Raw genomic sequence first — 18,879 nt, forward strand, 5'->3', positions numbered from 1 at the left:
GAGAATGACTAGGGTAGGGGACACTGACCTTCCTTCTGCTGCTTTCCCAATGCCAAGAGTCTGTACGGTAGAAGTACGTGTCCTGAATAATATTGATATCAACACAATGAGACCAGGAGAGTCCCTCACTGCATTTCTCTGTCTGATCAGACACTGAGTCCACAGAAAGAGAAAAATCATCAAAATGCGTTTAAGGGATAACCCATAACTCTGCCACATGGCACAGAGATTGGGAAAGGAAAGGGACAATTGGGGGGAGAAGATGTTGGGGTAGTTCTTCAGTCCAGAAATACAAGTAGTCAAGAGTGTTGCCATAAAATTCTCTTCTTCACAACTCACAGGGCAACATCTCTGAGGCTGATAATGGGAATGACTGAAACTCAGAAATTTCTCTCCAGAATCCAGCTAGTCACTGTGAGCAGTGAACTCCAGGGATTTGATCTGGAACATTGAACTCACCACATTGTTTATGAAACTTATTGAGCACTCTAGGAAGAAATGATTTGATTTGCACACATCAATGATACGTAATAATGAGCCACACTCTGATGTCTCAATACATCTATACAGCATATATTGATCAAGTCAGATTAATTAGCACTGACATTGTACACCACTGCTTTACACTTGGGGCCTTTAATCTCTTCTAGCTCTTTATTAAAAGCAAACAAAAAAAACTGTTAGTATGAACTGCAGTCACCCAGCAGAATGTGATGTGGAGCATTCACAATTATACCTTCCATTTAGCCATTTTGGGACCTGTTGTCCAATCTTGAAAAACACTATCTCTTCTAATTCTTCTCCACAACTTCACAACAATTTTTATAGATTTTCTTGAAAATAGCCATTATAACTGGCAGGAGATTACTTTCCATTGTAGCTTTGACTTGCATTGCCTGGTGACTTGAAATATTGACAATCTACTCATATTCTTTATTCTATTAATTTCTTAGTTTTTGATCAAGGTACTTGGAGTTTGCTGTTGAGTTCCTTATATGATCTGGAAAATGATGAACAGTGTTTAAATATCCTCTCCCTGTAATATACCTGAAGAATCAATCTGGAATTCCTGAAGTGGCATCACACAGTGTGTTCATGTGGATGTAAAATGTCAGCCATTGGTTCTCACTGATTCAGTACCATAGATTGCCATTTAAATAGCAAGAATGTATTAGAAGAAATAAATTTAAAGAAATTGGCATATTTAATGGTTATTCTAGTAAGTACAAGCAAGAAAAAGTACAAATGTCACTACTAGGGTGACCTCATTTATTCAAATCTTTGTTTTTAGTATTATTGGTAAACTACTAAGAATGTTATATTGTGTGATCCAGCTAAGCAAGTGATGAGAAGACTAAAAGAAGAGGAAGAGAGAGGATCAACAAGAACCAGAGTGTTTGAATCTACATATCTGGCACTGATTTAGTCAGCTCCTCTCTATTACACAAAAGAGAGTACTCTGCACATACAGATGGTTGTATGTGCCCATTCCCTGCAATGCTTCCTTGTGTGCCACAGGCTAGTTACAACATTATTTCCAACCATTATTATGAAAATGCATTGAGGTCTCTGGTGGTTTGTGTACATCTTTCATGAACAGCAAAGACGAACTCCACAGATAATCAAGCACAATGTACAGTTCAATTTCTTGACACAATCTTTAGAATAATGGGCTTCTCAGGCTTGAGGATTCCTTGTGTGGTTAATTTAAGGGGCATCTGCAACAATGAAGTAAACATACAAAGGAACAGAAAATTAAACACAATCAATAACAGGAGTAAAACAGAAAAGCTACAAGAATAATGATATTGAAAAATGCCAACATCATTCCTGACCATATGGTTGACACATTTAGAAAAGTCTCATGAAGTTAATTTTTCTATGTTGAAACGTAAATTACTCTTGAGTGGATAACATATTTCAAGTGTATAAATAATTCTGACCTTATGGAAAAGTCAATTGCATTTATTGATGCAAAAGAAAATATGTGCTTTTTGTTTCTAACATTCCCTCTTGTTTTCCAACTGTACTATGAATTGTAAATGCGGGAATTCTGAAGTTCTGAAGAGCTTTCATGAATCCTCTTAACGTCATTCTCAGGGATCCATTCATTTAGTGTGGGAAAGCATGCAGTAGGTCTCATCTCAGTAAAGACAAGCTGCATCAACTCCTCACAGACATGAGGAAGAGCAGTATGAAGATGACTGGAAGCCTGCCAAGGAGGAGGCATCCTATAGCACGTGTGGCAGAGACCTGCTTTCCCAAGTGATGACTCCATTTCTTCACACACTTAAAAACTTGCACACTGAATTTCAGTTGGTGACCAATTCTACCCTCCTAGGTTCCTCTACAGAAAACATACTGAGGTCAAGGAGATAAATATTAAATGCAACTTAAACTCTAGACATAAGTTCCTTAGGGCCTTCCCTGGTAGGAATTAATGTGCCCATACTCTGTAATGATGCTCTGCCACAGTTGGTCACAGCACCAAATCCAGAGAAAGATGGAAAAAGATGAACACTGGACAGCTCCTGACAACCACTGGAACTGGGATTTTTAGCAGCTATTCCACACAATCACATGGTAGTTCAAATCTCTGTTACTGCATTTTCATGGCATTAACAGTTGGCATTTGAAGACAGAATCAAGAGGGCTATAAACTGAAACATCCTGGGAGAGGAATTAAAAGCACTAAATCAAAAGAAATTGTAAAAATGATAATATTCACCTGAGGGTTACGAAAGTATGTACTTCAGAACATCAAAATATAACAATTAATTTGCCTTCTAAGGCATAGGCAAAGTCACAGAGTAGTTCTCATCTATCTTGATCATCACGTTGGAGTTCTTAAACAAACCTGACACATGTGATGCTGATGATCAAATATAATGAGCTATTGATTCTCACTGATTCTGTTCTATAAATTCTCACATTAATGGACATGAAGGCAGAAGATCATTGTTTACTATGAACATAACAAGTGATCATATTTAAATTTGAAATTCCATTTATACACATCCATTGGAGAAATACAGAGATCTCTTGATAATATTGTTTCAAGTAAATTCCAAATCAAAGTCAAATCATTCTTTAAACATGTTTTTTGCATGGTGTCAGTGGGATGAGCCCCCTAAAACACATTATTGAAGATTTATTCAAGGACAAAAGTGACACTCAAGAGTATAGATTTAGGGAAGCATTCAGAGATGTAGGAATAACCGAACCAAATCTAATGATGTAATGACAAAATATTCTATTCGAACACAACAACATTCAGTTTTTTTAGAAAGTCGCCAGAAAAGGATTCTCACTACATGAAGTACACTAACCTGAGTTTCCTCACAAGGCTTGAAGGAGAAGTTCTGTATTAATCTGACGAGAGCAAGTTTTACATTTATGAGAGCAAACCTCATGCCAATGCAACTTCGAGGACCAGCTCCAAAGGGAAGGTATGCATAAGGATTGATTTTGTCCTTGTTTTTCTTATTGAACCTGATTCCACAGCAGAAATGAGCACACATTAGTGATGCGTAGAACCACAAGAATCACTTAGTTTGAGTTATCAATTGGACCTTTGAAATGATTATGGCTTGGCCATTCAAATCTTACTGTTATTGAGCTTTAAGAGTTCTAAATTGGACAGCTGTTCCAGTTAGCAATTACCCTCACCACACAGGACTTTTCTGTCTTGTTGGTGAGATAATGTGAGTGCTGTTTAAAAAGACACTTACCTTTGCACCTTAAAATTACATTAAAGGTGGTGATGAGATCACATTTTGGAACACATATGGAAAGTAAGGATGGTGAAAGGAAAAGCAGGTTCCTGCTTCAACTGACAACCAAATGAACATATGTTAACTAAGGAAGAAGATGATGACACTTAGCATCTAAACAAAACTACCCCCAATTTCTCTCTTCTCCAGCCTCCTTCCCACCTGCTTCCTCCTCATTCTCTTTCACTCTTTCACTTCACTCTTTATCTATATACTTAGTTTCTTTCCAAATTCTCCATAAAATACTCTTTGACATTACTCCCCACCAGCATACTCCTTCTCTCTTGCCATAATTGTTTAAGCGAGATACTGACACGACATCTGATGCTATCATACTTTAATGACATCAGTGATATATATCTCTTCAATCAGGCCATAAATTATTTGAATATAAAGCTATCATTTATTCATGCAATTCCTGATAGTTGATGGTATTGAGAAGATAATGTTTATATTGGGAAAATGACCATGGAATATTGTTCTTTGATTTTAAAATAGAGCTACAGTTTTGTACAATATTCTTAGATTTCTAGATTTTTTTTTCTTTTTAAAGATTAACCTATCATTTTTATTGGGAAGTCAGATATACATATAGGAGGAGTGACAGAGAGGAAGATCCCCATCTGCTCTTTCACTCCCAAAGTGGCCACGATTGCTGTAGCTGAGCCAATTCAAAGACAGGAACCAGAAGGCTCCTTTAAGTCTTCCACACGAGTGCAGGTTCACAACGCCCTGGTCCATCCTTGATTGCCTCCTTGGACATTAGCAAGGAGACAGATAGGAAGCAGGGATTCCAGACATTAACCAGCACTCACATGAAATCCCTGTGCGTGCAAGGCAAAGACTTCAGCTTCTATGCCAATGCACTGGAGCACTATAGGTTGCTTTGCTCAAAATATCTTATCAACAGAGGAAGGGCAGTAAATATTTTAGTCGCAATAGCATATCATCAGAGCAATGTAGTGTATGAGAGAGCTGACATAGGTGCTGGGTATTTGTACAAGTATTAGGCCCATGCAGTTGCAGTAGAAGTGCCCCCATAGACTTGTATTTCTCTGTTACATATGGGAATATTTCAAACATTCTCCAGCTTCAACATTGATAACATCCAATGTTCTCATTGTTTGGCCCAAGCACTGACACTTAAAGGTTGGTGACTAATATATAAATAAATTTTAAAAATCTGAAAAAAAAGAAAAAAAGGGTTGATGACTAAAGCAATCAAAGAGAACCCTATGGACTTATCACTGAACATGAATGAAGCTACAGAAAGTAGAAGTCCTGGCCTCAGGACACAAAGAATTCATGGCTTTGAAAATAAAGGGTTATGTGAACACTAATTTACTTGACTTATAATTACCACATGAGCACCCTGTGCCATCAGTAGGGTCAAAATGCCCACAACAAAATTTCTGTCAACAGAAAGCCCATCTGTTGGCGATAAAAATGTCTTCATTCCTGGGGCCCGGCGGCGTGGCCTAGCGGCTAAAGTCCTCGCCTTGAAAGCCCCGGGATCCCATATGGGCACCGGTTCTAATCCCGGCAGCTCCACTTCCCATCCACCTCCCTGCTTGTGGCCTGGGAAAGCAGTTGAGGACGGCCCAATGCATTGGGACACTGCACCCGCGTGGGAGACCCGGAAGAGGTTCCAGGTTCCCGGCTTCGGACCGGCGCGCATCGGCCCGTTGCGGCTCACTTGGGGAGTGAATCATCGGACGGAAGATCTTCCTCTCTGTCTCTCCTCTGTATATATCTGGCTGTAATAAAATGAATAAATCTTTAAAAAAAAAATGTCTTCATTCCAAGACTTCTGACTTGCCAGCCAGTGTTCATTTTTCCTTGCCAAAGCAACAATGGTAGCTGAGCAACCACTTCCAAAGTGTACAATGTCCAAAAGCCTGGCCTATATTACTATTCCAAGAATAGCAAACAGCTTTGAGACCCAGTGACTTCACAGTGAAAAAAGGGTTCACTCACTACTAAGTAAGCGTGTGGGCTGCCAGAAGATAGCAAGTAGAACCAGGATCAGGGTACCCAGACTCTCCTGACTTGACTGAATCTTCTGTCCATCCATGATGAGGACTTCTCATTAGCACAGCCTGTGGCTTTACAATTGGTTTACAGGAAGAGGCCACCAGATTCAAGGTGGAAAGCTTTTCTATAAGTACTGTGACATTTCACAGCCAAAGTAATTAGCATAGGAAAACTGGAAAGAATTTTTTAAAGCCTGTACACTTAAAATAAACTACAGTCAATAAATTACAGCTAAATGCAAATATTACCAAAATTGTATCAATAGTCCGTAATAGAAAATTACATAGCATTTTCAGAGCCCCCTGTGTAATTTAAGCTCACGAGATGCAACAACGGTTTGGATTCAAGGATGAAAATAGTACCCTTTCTCCAGTTACCACTTTGGACAATTTTGAAAACAATCATTATTTTTCCATAAGAAAAGCTTCTAAAATAATGGACACAAATGATTCTGTTCTCATGAGTTCCTTGTCTTCACACAAATTTACCACATATGCTTGAGCCAGATTGTTTCAACATAGGTTCCCCTTTCCAGGGATCCTGTACCTTTCAGGGCGGAATTCACAAGGCTCTGTCCAGTATTTCGGATTCCGGTGGAGGACATACATCGGAATTGCCACAATTGTCCCTTTGGGAATGAATATCCCATTTATTTCAATGTCTTTCTTGCATGTCCTCTCAAATCTGCTACCAACTGGGTATAATCTGAATGATTCATTCACCACCATGTCCAGATATTCCATCTGCATGACAACATCATATGTGACAAATGTCTGGATAGAAAGAAACACATTTTGACAAAATGAGATTTGAAATTAAAACAGATGTGTCCTCCATCCTGTTCAATGAACAGTGCATTCCGATGTGGAAAGTAGTTGTGAACAAGGAGATTTTGAGGACAAACCCCTAACCAGGCCCAGAAAACATAAGCATGGCCTTACAATACTCATGCTGCCTCATGTGTATAAAAGAGATAAACACTAGACATGGTGTGGTTGCCTAATGGCTAAAGAACTCGCCTTGCATGTGCCGGGGTCCTCTATGGGTGCTGGATCTAAATAGGGCAGCCCCACTTCCCATCCAGCTCCCTGCTTGTGGCCTGGGACAGCAGTTGAGGACAGCCCAAGGCCTTGGGACTCTGCACCCACATGGGAGACCCAAAAGAAGTTCCTGGCTTCAGATTGGCTCATTTCTGGCTGTGGCAGCCACTTGGAGAATCAAGCATCAGATGAAAGATCTTCCCCTCTGTCTCTGCTCCTCTCTGTATATCTGACTTTCAATTAAAAAAAACCCAAAAAATGACAAATCATTTTTAAAAAGACAGATGAACAGAGTAGAACACTGTGCTTAAAGAAAATATGCAAAGTAGCAGTCACCTCTCAAAGAGAGTCTACAATACTGCCAACAAACTGGAACATTAAAAGCAAAGAATCCCTTAACCTGCCTCAGAATTTTCTCCTCAAAAATTCTGGTTAGAAACTGCTTTGACCCCATATAAAATATCAGAAAGGGCCAAGATTGGCATGTAGCAGGTGAAGCCACCCCTTGCAATGACACCATCCCTCATGAGGGTCAGGAGGTATCTATTCCATTTTCATCCATCTCACAGATAATGATCTGGAAATGGCAACACAGTGCATTCCAGGACTTTCTGTCCCGGTCACCATTAAGGGAGACCATAAGCAACTCTGACTCTTGCCTTCATCTTGATGTCACACTTGGCATTGTGGACATAAAAGAGTGGCAAGAACATGAAATCTCTCTCTATCCCTCCTTCTCATTTTTCCTTTCTCTGCATTTGTCTTTCAAAATAAACAAAGAAAGAAATAGTTTTTCTAAATTGTCCTACTAGGCCCCCATTATTTTTTAATATACATATTAATATGACAATAAATTCAGGTCAAGTGAGGTTCTACAGAGAAAAGAAAACACTTTCACTCCACATATTATTTCTAGAACAGTCCCTCATGAATAGCTTAAGGCTATGTTTATCTGGCCATCAAACAGCCATGTCACGCTAGATTTCAGGCTCCTTCACAATCGACAGCAAACACTCTGGATCATCTCATGTGTTCTTTAACACTGGTGGTGTGAATGGAGGATGAGAATGGCAGGAAACAGAACACAGTCTTCCGCCCTAGGCCAGTCCTGGACAGCCCAGGCCAGCCTCACTCAGCCAGCAGCCCAACCAGACTAAGTTCAGCCAATGGAAGCAGAGCTAATGACCACAGACTTGAGTAACAAAGACTCCTTCTAGGTGCCATTGTGGATTCTTGTAACTGACATGCAGGACAAACACTGATTTACCAAGTTGTTATAGTTCTGTGAGTAGCACCTTCAGCCCTTTTTCCAAATGAGTTTTTCTCTTTAGATTATTCCTTTACTTGTAAATGAAGTATCTTCACTTCATACTTTGCAAGCAGTCCCCTGAACAGTGCTCTGGAGGCATTCTATCAAGACACTACTCCTGCCCCACAGTGCACCCATCCCAAGTACCACTCATTCACTCACCTTCTTTTTGGAAAAAGCTGCATCAACCTCCTGCTGCAGTTTCTGCTGAACATCAGGGTGAGTGGCCAATAAATACATGATGAAAGAAAGAGTATTGCTAGTGGACTCATAGCCAGCAAAAAGAAAAGTAATTGACTGAGCTACCAATTCTGTATCAGTCAGAGCTAACAAGAGAAGAAAAACATTTTAAGCAAAGTAGGTCATTGTGAATCACCCTATAGTAGATGAAAAAAGCCATATATGAACAGATGTTATTGTACATCAAGTTAAGCTACTGCCTACAGAGACAGCATTGCATTTGACTGCTGGATTCACGTCCAGGTTCCTGATTCCAATTCAGCATTGTGGTAATGATTCTGGAAAGGAATAAATATATGGCTACACTACTTGTGCCCCTGAGCATGCACAGGAGATTTCCAGGTTCCTGGATTATCCCTGCCCAGCCCCAGCCATGGCAGCCATGTGTGGAATCAACCAGTGATGGAGGAATACTCACTCTCTGGTTCCCACTTTAATTCTTATTTTAAATAAATAAATACTTAAAGAAACAAAAAGATTACAAAAGTTTCAAAATTCTTGTAGGAAAAAAATGTGTAAGTACCCAGCAGGTTGGCTCAATTGGCTAATGCTTCACCTCCCATTGCCAGCATCACATATGGGTGCCAGGACTTATCCCAGCTTTTCTCCTTCCCATCTAGCTCCCTGCTTACAGCCTGGGAAAGCAACAGAGTAGGATCAAAGGTAAGGGTTATGCAATTGTATGGGAGAGTATGAAAAAGCCCCTGACTCTCGGTTTAGGATTGGCTAAACTCTTGCCACTGTGGCCCTTAGAGAGTGAATCAGTGGTTCAAGTCTTTTCTGTCTTTCCTTTACTCTGTAAATCTGATTAGCATTTCCAATAGACATTTTTAAAAAGAAAAAAAAATAAAGAAGAAATTCAGTGTCAACAGATGAATGTTATTCACACAGTCAGGAAAAAAATATTTTCTTGAGTTCACTTTATCCCAGCCTATCCCATGCACTGCTATCCTCTCTTTATTACACTATCCTTATCACCAATTCAGTTAGGTGCTGTCAGGAGAAAACTTCCCTGTCACACATGCACAGTGCAACCAGTACACCATTTGGATAATATGCGGTAGCATTGTCCTTAAGGAAAATACATTGAATTCTTTTTTTATATATTTTATTTTTTTTATTCATTGATTACATTGTATTATGTGATACAGTTTCGTGGGAACTGGGAATCACCCCACCCCTCCCCCGCCCTCCCCCCATGTGGAATATTCCAGCTTGTTGCATATCCACTGATCAAGTACAGTTGAGATTCCCTCTTTGCAAGCATAAACTAAACATAGAGTCCAACATCTTATAGTCCAATCTAGTTCCTCAGCTTCCTGGGGAGACCCTGACCAGTCCGAGGGCAGAACCATCAGATTATCAACCCGATCAATTAAAGGCTCCAACATACCCTCAGCATGTTGCTCGGGGTTTGTGGTCCACAGCCCCGAGCTGAGTCAGGAGGCTCTATGTCCCAGCCCTAGTGCCAGGCCTTCCCCCTGCAGCTCCCACTCAAAGTCGTTGCCCCACTGGGAGACACACTGCTCCACGCCTCCGTCTGGGTTAGTTGACTCTGCTGAGCTGTGTCTTGCCTCTTGGGCTCAGGGCCTCTGCGCCACCTCAGGCCACAGGTCCGCAAAGTCTTGTCTTGCCTCTTGGGCTGGGGACCTGTGCTGCACACTGTGGGGGTCTCTGTCCTGGGCCCTTGCCTCCTGTGGTTTGGAATCTACACCCTAGGCTGGGTTGGAAAGATCCGTCAAGTTCTTCTCCCTGGAATTCCCACTCAAAAGAGTTGTCCCACTGGGAGATGTACTACAGCGACTCCGCTGCCAGGTCAGCAGGCTTTGCTTAGCAGCCTCCAGCTTCTATTGGCTGGGAGAACTTGCCTTGTGGTTCTGCAGAACCAGCTTTAGTTCGGGGTCTCCTGCTGAGCTGAGCACAGCAGGGGATCTACTCGAGTTCACAGTCCTGCCCTACCCCCTTTACAAGGCTTTTCTTTTTTCTTTCTCTCTCTTTTTTTTTTTTTTTTGCACTTTCTCAAAGGTGTTCCGCCGTTGGGAGCAGAGCCATGGGAGTCATGTAGCCATGCTCCCACCAGCCTGCACCTCTGTGCAGGGAGGTTCTACCAAGTGTTGCCCTGCTCCTAGTGCTCAGGCTGAGCCCAGCAACAGTTTCCACTAGAGTCTCTTGCAGCTAGTCAACCATTTGGAGCTGAGTTGGGGATTACTGTAACTGGGTCCCAGAGCGCAGCTCCAGTCCCCTCTGCAGTCTCTCAAAGCTGCTGACCTGCTGAGAGGCACGTTTCTGGGCAACCCCCCCCACACTTATCTTCATGGGTTGATGCCCCCTTTGTTTAATCCAGTAGCCTCCTTTAGGGTCTCCTGCACTCCAGTGGTCGGTGCCCCTGTCCATGTGGACGCCTGTCCTTCTAACCACCTTTGTCCTCCCTGGAATGGCTGAGATTCCTCTGCCTTCCCCCTGACTGGGATCGCGACTCATCAAAATTCTCACGGAGTGCTGTCTCCTCTTTTTTCCTTTTTATGGTTGTCTCTCCACCCTGTGTAGATCTTACTTCAGCGAACTCTAGTGACCTTCCTACACCTATCCCCACAGTTATGTGTCTCCTGGTTTGTTTCTCTGCTGAATTAATTACCCTCTGTTCCCACTCTGCCCTACACCAGCTCTCTATGGTCGGCCATCTTCCCACACATAGAGAACACATTGAATTCTACTTAAAATATTTGAAAACACTGAGTGTAAAATAATAAGACTTTATCGAATAAAAACTAAAGGGTGTTTCACTTACGTATATGTGAGTTAAATTAAGGGGACAAGAAGGGGCTACAGATAAAATTGTGGCATTTAGAATGTAGTCCAATGATGAACTGCACCTAGGAGCTCATGAAAAATTCAGATTTCCAGCAACAATTACACAGGTCAACATGGAAATTCTTCAGAATTCTGAAAATAAATCTACCATCTGACACAGCCATTTCTCCCTCTGAGCTTCCCATGCATTCTTGGTTACCTTTGTAGGAATCAACTTCCTTGGAATTCTGGGAGTTAATCAGGAGTTGCAGAAAGTCCACACGGTGCTGAAAGAGAGGTCAAAGACAAGATAACCCTAAGTCAAAGTCCATCAGGAGCTCAGCACTGCGGCTTCTCTCTGAGGAGACCACACTCAAGTCTAGAGGTCTGCCTGGAGTGGCCTGAGTCATCATCTTAATGCTATATCTCAAAACAATCATATGGCTGAAACCCCAAAACCTGGGGGAAAAAAGAACATCCTCATGCAAGTAGCATCAGATTTACCTTTTTGTTATCTTTGAGACGTTCTTCTTTAATCTTTTCAACAAAGGTTTTCAAAAAATCTGTAACATCTCTGGGGTACCTACTGATATTCAATGCTTCACATACTGGAGTAAGGAAAGGAAAGAGTGCTACAGGAGAAAGAAAAACAGAAATTATAATGAAAAGCAAAATTTATGTGACACAATTACAATCTCTGAATCAGGACAGTAAAAGTCCTCAGCGTTCTCAACAAGGAAGCATTCCCTCAGCATTTTCTTTAGTTTTCCAGAACAAACACTGAGCAATTGCACAACCACATACAGAGACCATTGCTAGAATGGACCATCAATGACCTTTTCTCCATTTTTGCAATGAAAGGGCCTTGGACTGAAACTCACTGGATAGAATGGCACAAGTGACTGCAAATGAAGAACAGGGTACTGAACACATTCCTTAAAATGAACTGTAGACCCATGGTGACGCAACTTAGAAAACAACCAAAGAGAAATCTAATCAGAAGTGCAATGACCAAGAGCAAAAGAAGAGACAGGCATAATGAATATTATAATGCCTCCCCCACAAAAAGAAGTAAAAATTTTTATCAACTGTGAAGTAAACTGAGGAATACATTGAGGAAATGAGGGATAAAGAATTTTAAAACTGACATTCCTTTGCTGAGATGGAGAGGGGATGGAGAGGGGTCTGTAACAGCTCATGGGAGTCTGAGGATATGGGCTTGGTAGGGAGAGGAGGACATATCACAGCGGGGCACATGAAGGCCTTAGAGTTCACATCTAAGCAGGCAAGCAAACCTGGAGAATTCCTCATGTTCTTGGTGCCAGGTGAGGTGAGGATAGGGGCAGGCAGAGCCACAGCGCAACATCCTGCCCTGGTGAGCTGGCTGACTGGGCCTGGAATACTTCAATAGGCATGAATTATGGGTGGGTAAAGGGGTAAAGCAATAGGCTAGCACATGTACCAGGAGCTTGGGACTTTGGTGGGCAGGTAGAGCTCTGGACCAGCACACCACTCACTACGCTTGCAAAAGTTGAGCTGGAGAACACAGGCACTGATGGGCACAATGATTGTGGATTCATTAGGGAAAGGGGTAAAGGGATATGGGGAAGGCAGGACCACTCAGGGAGTTTGTTGCAGTAAGAAATGATTCCTGAGGAACTCCCAGCAACAAGGCCATTGTACTTGAGAGCTGACCATATGGAGGGAGAGGCTAGGTCTGGGTCTGACTGATGGACTGCAAAATGGCAGAACTGAGTTGGGCTTGTTAGCATGAAACACTGCTGACCACCACAGGCCAGCTCACACAAAAGCTAGGGCTAGGGTCCTTCCTGGCAGGATTAGATCACAGTATCTGTCAGTGCCATCGTAGGGGAAGGGTAACATTAGGCTGGCCCGTGACATCAGCACAATAGAGAAGCAGGTCCAGGGGTCGATTCTGTGGGCAATATGTGGGCCTAATCCTGTGGAATCACAAGTACTGCTGGTTAGCCGAAGATTTGGGATAGTGCTGGGCTGAGCTAGGCATGACCATGAAACCTGCCGGCACTCATGGATAGTGGGGGTAGGAACAGGCACAGCAGGTTCCAGTTGCAGCACCTGTATATGCACCACAAAACAGGGTATGGGGCAGACCAGGCCAAAACATTAACCAGCTCATGAAAAGGCTAGGATGAAAGGGCAAGCTATGCCAGGTATGGATCTATGCCACCTGCCATGTGTGGGGTCTACGTCTGGAATTGCACAAGGTGAAGAACTTTGGAAACTCCCCTGGTGGGCCATAGTTCTCGCTGGTGAACACATGTCTCAGGTCTGGATAATGGGCATGCTTTGCATGGTAGCTCCACCCAATGACAAGTGTGGAATGGTTTTGAAAGGCTGTGGAACAGGCAGGGCCAAGCAAACCTTAACGAAATGACAAGTGCAAAAACTATGCAGTAGTTTGGGTCATGCCAGGCTTGACTATTATACCTACCAGTTTACATGAGGCAGAGATGGGAATAGACTGAGTAAGGCCTGGATGCAGCACTGCCTACAAAAGTTGTGAGTAGGGCCAGCCAAGTCAGGCTAGGCTATGGCATCTGAAGGCAAAGTACAAGCTGAACCAGAGCAACCAGTGCCATGCACATCATCTGTGCCTGGGAACAAGCCTGGTTGTAGAGTTAAGGGGATGCCCAGGCTGAATAATGTCATATCTGGTGAGTGTAAGGTTAGAGTGGGGGCTGTAATCTGGTCTGGACATGGTTGTAATGTACCTCAGCAAGGGTGTGGCCTACATATGGTGTGTGACAGACTAGATTACAATTCAGAACCCACTGGTGCTCATGAGAACCAGGGTGGATAAAGGACAGCCATGCTTGAACCATGCCTGGGTGTGGACCAGGCTTTGGTGGGCTAAGCACCCAACAATGTGTGAGGTCAGGTCAGGAAAGGCCATTATTCCTGTTAGGATAGGGCATATTTTAAGTTGGCTGGGCATGGAGCCACCTGTATGTGAGAGACCTGGCACTGGAACAGTATCTGAGGGAGGAGCTTAGGGAACTCCTCTGTTGGTACACAGTCCCTGCAGGTAAACACAGGATTCAATGCAGAAAGCAGCCAAGAACAGGCCAGTTTATGGCTCAGGTCTGGGGCAAGCCAGGATGGGCCAATTCATATGACCCTCTGGCGAATCTGAGCACAACAATGCAGTGTGGGTTGGACAAGTTGGACCACAATACCAACCAGTTCACATTATGGCCAGGACGGGAGGAGGAAAGCAAGGCTGAGCCATGGTAGAACACCAACTAGCAAATGCCGATGTGAGGGGCTCATGCTAGACTGTAAAACATTTAAAGCAATAAAGAACAGCACATAGTGATCAAAGAATCCAAACAGCAAGAAGAGATCAACTGACAGGTTTATTAGGAATTTTTTTATCTAAATTTACTTGTTTTTTCTCTTGCTTTTCTTTACTACTCTGGGTAAAACAGTGCTTTGTTCAACTTCTTTTAAAAAATAGCTTTTTCCTGAGAACCAGGACGGGAGGCAGACCTGACTAGACAGGTGCTGATACCCACTGGCAAGAGTGTGGGGTAGAGGGTGGAGTCAGCTGAGATAAGTTAGGCTTCAATGGCCAATTATGTGTACAAGAGCTGAAGGGAAGGTAAGACAGACTGGACCAATCCATTGCACATGCTGCCAGACACAGAAACTAGGACTCGGGTCCAGCTCAGTGGAAGTTTTTGGAGGTCACTCTGAGTGGACTGTAGTTCCCAATGGTGTACATGAGGGCTAACTATGTGGAGGACAGGGTTGGGGTGGGCCACAGCACCCATTCTTTTGTGTAAGAAATGGGACTGGAGAAAATCAAGCTGGTGGAATAAGGTTATGACACATTTAAATAGACAAATATTAGCCAGGGTCAAGCAGAGAGGACACCTACCAGGAAATAGGAGAGGACAGACTAACATCAGAGGGGCATTTGGAGACTGATAGACATAGTAAAGCAGTGAATACAATGGTGTGGTGCTACAGTGACTGAATACACGAGTAGCATTCAGCAAGTGGTGATCTGAACTGCACCAGGAGCCAGAAATCCACCAGAAACCAAGTGAGAAGTGGGACTCCTTGAGAACTCAGGAGGTGAACCCAGTCAAAGCATTGCCCAACCTGCTGGTTTGTTTGAGTTGACCAGGAGCAGAGATGGAGCAGCAAATTTCAAATAGATGGTGCGGGAACAGGGTGGATTTTATAAACTAAGTCCACTAAACCCAAATCGAGTGCCCTCTTGTGTAGGGAGGTAATGGCTACGGGACAGAACTGTGCATGAACTAAGTTGTAAGTGAGCACATTTGTGGCTCAATGAACTACAACAATGTGGCATCCTTCAAGTTTCACCCAAAATGGGACCAGGTGGCCCCAGACCTAATGGCTAGCAGATGAAGAACTCCACAAGTTTCACATGAGCTGTCATTTGGTACAGTGTGGCAAAAGCTTTGCCACTGTAGGGACAAGAGTGAGCTGCACATATGCTATCATCTTGGGAATTACGTAAACTGAAACTGGGAGAAGCATTCAACAGACAATGGTGCAAGAATAGTGCAGAGTTACAGGAAAGAGAGAGTGGTGAGCCAGGAGCTGAGATACACAGACCATGGTAGAAGTCTAACATAAGAGCACAGATATGAGACTAGCTGAAGGAAGTGGTAAAAGTGACTGCAAACGAACAACCATGTACCAACCAGAATAAGTAAAATTGAGTTGCAGACCTGTGGATGACAGAGCTTGGAAATCTGCCCCATAGAGATGAATCTGATAATCAGAAGTAAAATGACCAAAACAAAAGATGACTCAAAAGCACAATTTATATTACTGAAGAATCCCCTGCAGAGGAGCAAAAATCTTTGCCAACCTCAGGAATCGTTGAGGAAGACATAGAGAAAATGGGGGATACCAGATTCAAAACACTTGTTATAAAGCTTCTTACCAACAACAAGAAGCACTTAAAGAAGGAGTTCAAGGAGTTTAAGGAATATGTTACACAGGAAATAGCAGGAATGGATCAAATGAAAGCTGATATATCAGAAATTCAGAATAGAGTGGAGCAAATTAAAAGTCCAGTAGAGAATCTCCAAAATGGAATGAAGGAAGCAGAAGAAAGAATTTCAGAATTTGAATATGTTTCCTTTCAGCAAGGGGAAGCAAACAAAAAGCTGCAAGCAGAGCTGGGTCAAGCTGAAAAATGTATTAAAAAACTGAGAAACACTATTAAAAGGACAAATATAATTGTTATGAGAGTCCCAGAAGGTACAGAAAGAGAAGCTGGGTTTAAAAAACATATTTAAAGATATAATAAAAGAAATCCTGCATAATCTGGAGAAAGAATTGGGAAACAACATTCTGGAGGGGCACAGAACTCCCAACAGGGTTGAATCAAAGCAATCTTTACCATTACACATGGAAATCAAGCTCTCTTCAATCAAACATAAGGAAAACTTCCTTAAATATGCTAGTGAAAATAATCAATTGACATACAGAGGAATGGCAATTAAATTGACAGCTGATCTCTCACAGGAAACTCTACATGTCAAAAGAGAATGTTGCAACATATCACAGATTCTAAAAGCTAAGAATTGTCAGCCGAGGATAATGTTCACAGCAAAGCTGTCCTTTGTCTTTGAAATGAAATAAAAATTCTTCCACAATAAATAAAAGTTAAATGAATATTCCTCTTCCAAACCTGCCCTACAAGGGATAGTTACAGATGTTCTCTTGACAGAAAAAAGGAATAGCCCCATCAAAATGAAAGACAAATGTGAAGAACATTGCAGTAAAAAACAACAATAGACTAAATCAATGAAGAACCCATTGCTAAAATGACAGGACCACATTGCCACCTATTTATATTCACCCTGAATGTAAATGGCTTAAACTCATCAATCAAATGTCATAGAGAAGTAGACTGGATTAAAAAGACAAAACCCATCTCTTTGTGACCTACAGGAGATACATCTCACCAGCAAAAATCAGCGGAAACTAGATCTCATGGATTTTGATGTTTTAGTTTAATTTCTTCAAAACACGTTTTATTTTTCTCATTAATCTTTACTGAGTCAGGTCATACAGTAGCATCATTTTATTCATAATGGTTTTTTATTTTCTTTTTTTATTTCTTCAGCAACACATTAGTCACGCAGTAGCATGCTACTTAACTACATGGTATTTTTCATTTCTTCTTTCTGTTGTTGATTTTGTTTTGTGGCCCTTCACTTTGGGGGATTTACACTGTGTAATGGAGAATAACATGTTCAGATGTGAGGATACCGTGCAGTATACAACTCTACTTCTGGATCGAGGATGCACTTCCAGTGAAACTGTTGAAAATGTGCCTTAACAATGGATTGCTGTCCATGCCCACAATGATGGATTTGTGACACTCTAGTTTGAACTATGCTGTTGCAGTGCTATGGGAGACCTCAGTGGGTGGGGTGGGCTTAGAGAACGGGATAATGGAAATCCCAGGGTTGATGGAACTGTTTCATAAAATGATGATAATAATAAAAATAAAACATATAAATAATTAAATAAGACTAAAAAATAAAGGGGGCTCAAGATGGATCTTACCTAGTAATTGCAATTATCAGTGTGAACATAGGATGATATGGGAGAAAGAACAATCTGTACGCATGTAAGTGGGTGCACACAGAAGTTGGGTCTGAAACCACAGGGGACAAGAGTGCTTCCAGGATATCAGAGCAAAACTGCTAGACTCATAACTCCAACCATGGAGAGAGTGGCAGTATCAGCAGTCTGTCAATGGAGGTGCATGTGTCCCAATTAGGCCTCCTCAGTGGCTTTGACAGAGCAGTGGACAGCATATCCAGAAGCACATGGAGGATATGCCAGGCCATTGGAGCCTACAGAGGACACCTAGTACCATAGCAAAGAGGTCAGAACAAACTGGACAACTACCCCAATTAAGCATGACAGCACGTATCAGAGCCAACTTAGAGGTGGATTGTGCCAACCAATGAACCTTGGAAAGATATCCTCATCCTTGCATCTGTGAGATCAATGTTGAAATCTCTTGAGCAGAACCCTTGAGGCATGCTCCAATTCAAGGATTTTGCAATGACATCGGGTGCCATGACCCATTCCTCGGGTACTGAGGTGTTTTGGAGGCTGGGTGTGGCTTCTCCCTTTACTCTCTCCTTCCCCATATACAGGAAGAAGGAGAGGAAAATGTGGACACAATGGTTTCACCCATTTCCCCCTGATCCTACACGTTTTCTACTTCAATTGACTTATAAACATCACCAAAAAACTTTTAAAAAAATAAAAATAAAAACTGCTCATTCTCGTTGCAATGTGTAGTTTTTTTTAGTTTCAATTCATTTCTTTATCATTTTTTATCATTTCCTGCTTCCTGTTCACTTTTTCTGTTTTAATAATCCTTGAGATGCATTATCAGGGACTAAGATGGCCGACCGCGGAAAGCTGTTATAAGGTGGAGTAGAGAGAGAGGGGGACTGATCCAGCAAAGAAACAAAGCAGGAGACACAGAATTGCAGGAGAGGAGAGGAGTTCACTGGAGTTCACTGAAGTAAGAAGATCTACACAGCGTGGAGGAACAGCCATAAAATGACAAAAAGGAAAGACAGCACGCTGCGTGAAACTTGGTGAGTTGTGGTCCCAGGCAGGGGGAAGGCGGTGG

The 18,879-nt window shown here is 42.2% G+C and overlaps 1 protein-coding gene across 1 annotated transcript in view; it reads right to left on the minus strand.

Annotated features, from left to right (window-relative positions):
• Positions 1 to 1,640: 1,640 nt before the first annotated feature.
• Positions 1,641 to 18,879, minus strand: part of LOC131483198 (cytochrome P450 3A6-like) — a 57,692-nt gene continuing 40,453 nt past the window's right edge. The window contains exons 8-13 of the mRNA XM_058680602.1: positions 11,691 to 11,818; positions 11,407 to 11,473; positions 8,319 to 8,482; positions 6,354 to 6,580; positions 3,330 to 3,492; positions 1,641 to 1,718 (exon numbers count right to left, since the gene is read on the minus strand). Of these exons, the coding sequence (XP_058536585.1) occupies positions 1,641 to 1,718; positions 3,330 to 3,492; positions 6,354 to 6,580; positions 8,319 to 8,482; positions 11,407 to 11,473; positions 11,691 to 11,818 (827 nt within the window). The remainder of the gene's footprint in view (positions 1,719 to 3,329; positions 3,493 to 6,353; positions 6,581 to 8,318; positions 8,483 to 11,406; positions 11,474 to 11,690; positions 11,819 to 18,879) is intronic.

Source organism: Ochotona princeps, chromosome 24 (genome assembly GCF_030435755.1).
Source record: "Ochotona princeps isolate mOchPri1 chromosome 24, mOchPri1.hap1, whole genome shotgun sequence".
Taxonomy (NCBI): domain Eukaryota; kingdom Metazoa; phylum Chordata; class Mammalia; order Lagomorpha; family Ochotonidae; genus Ochotona; species Ochotona princeps.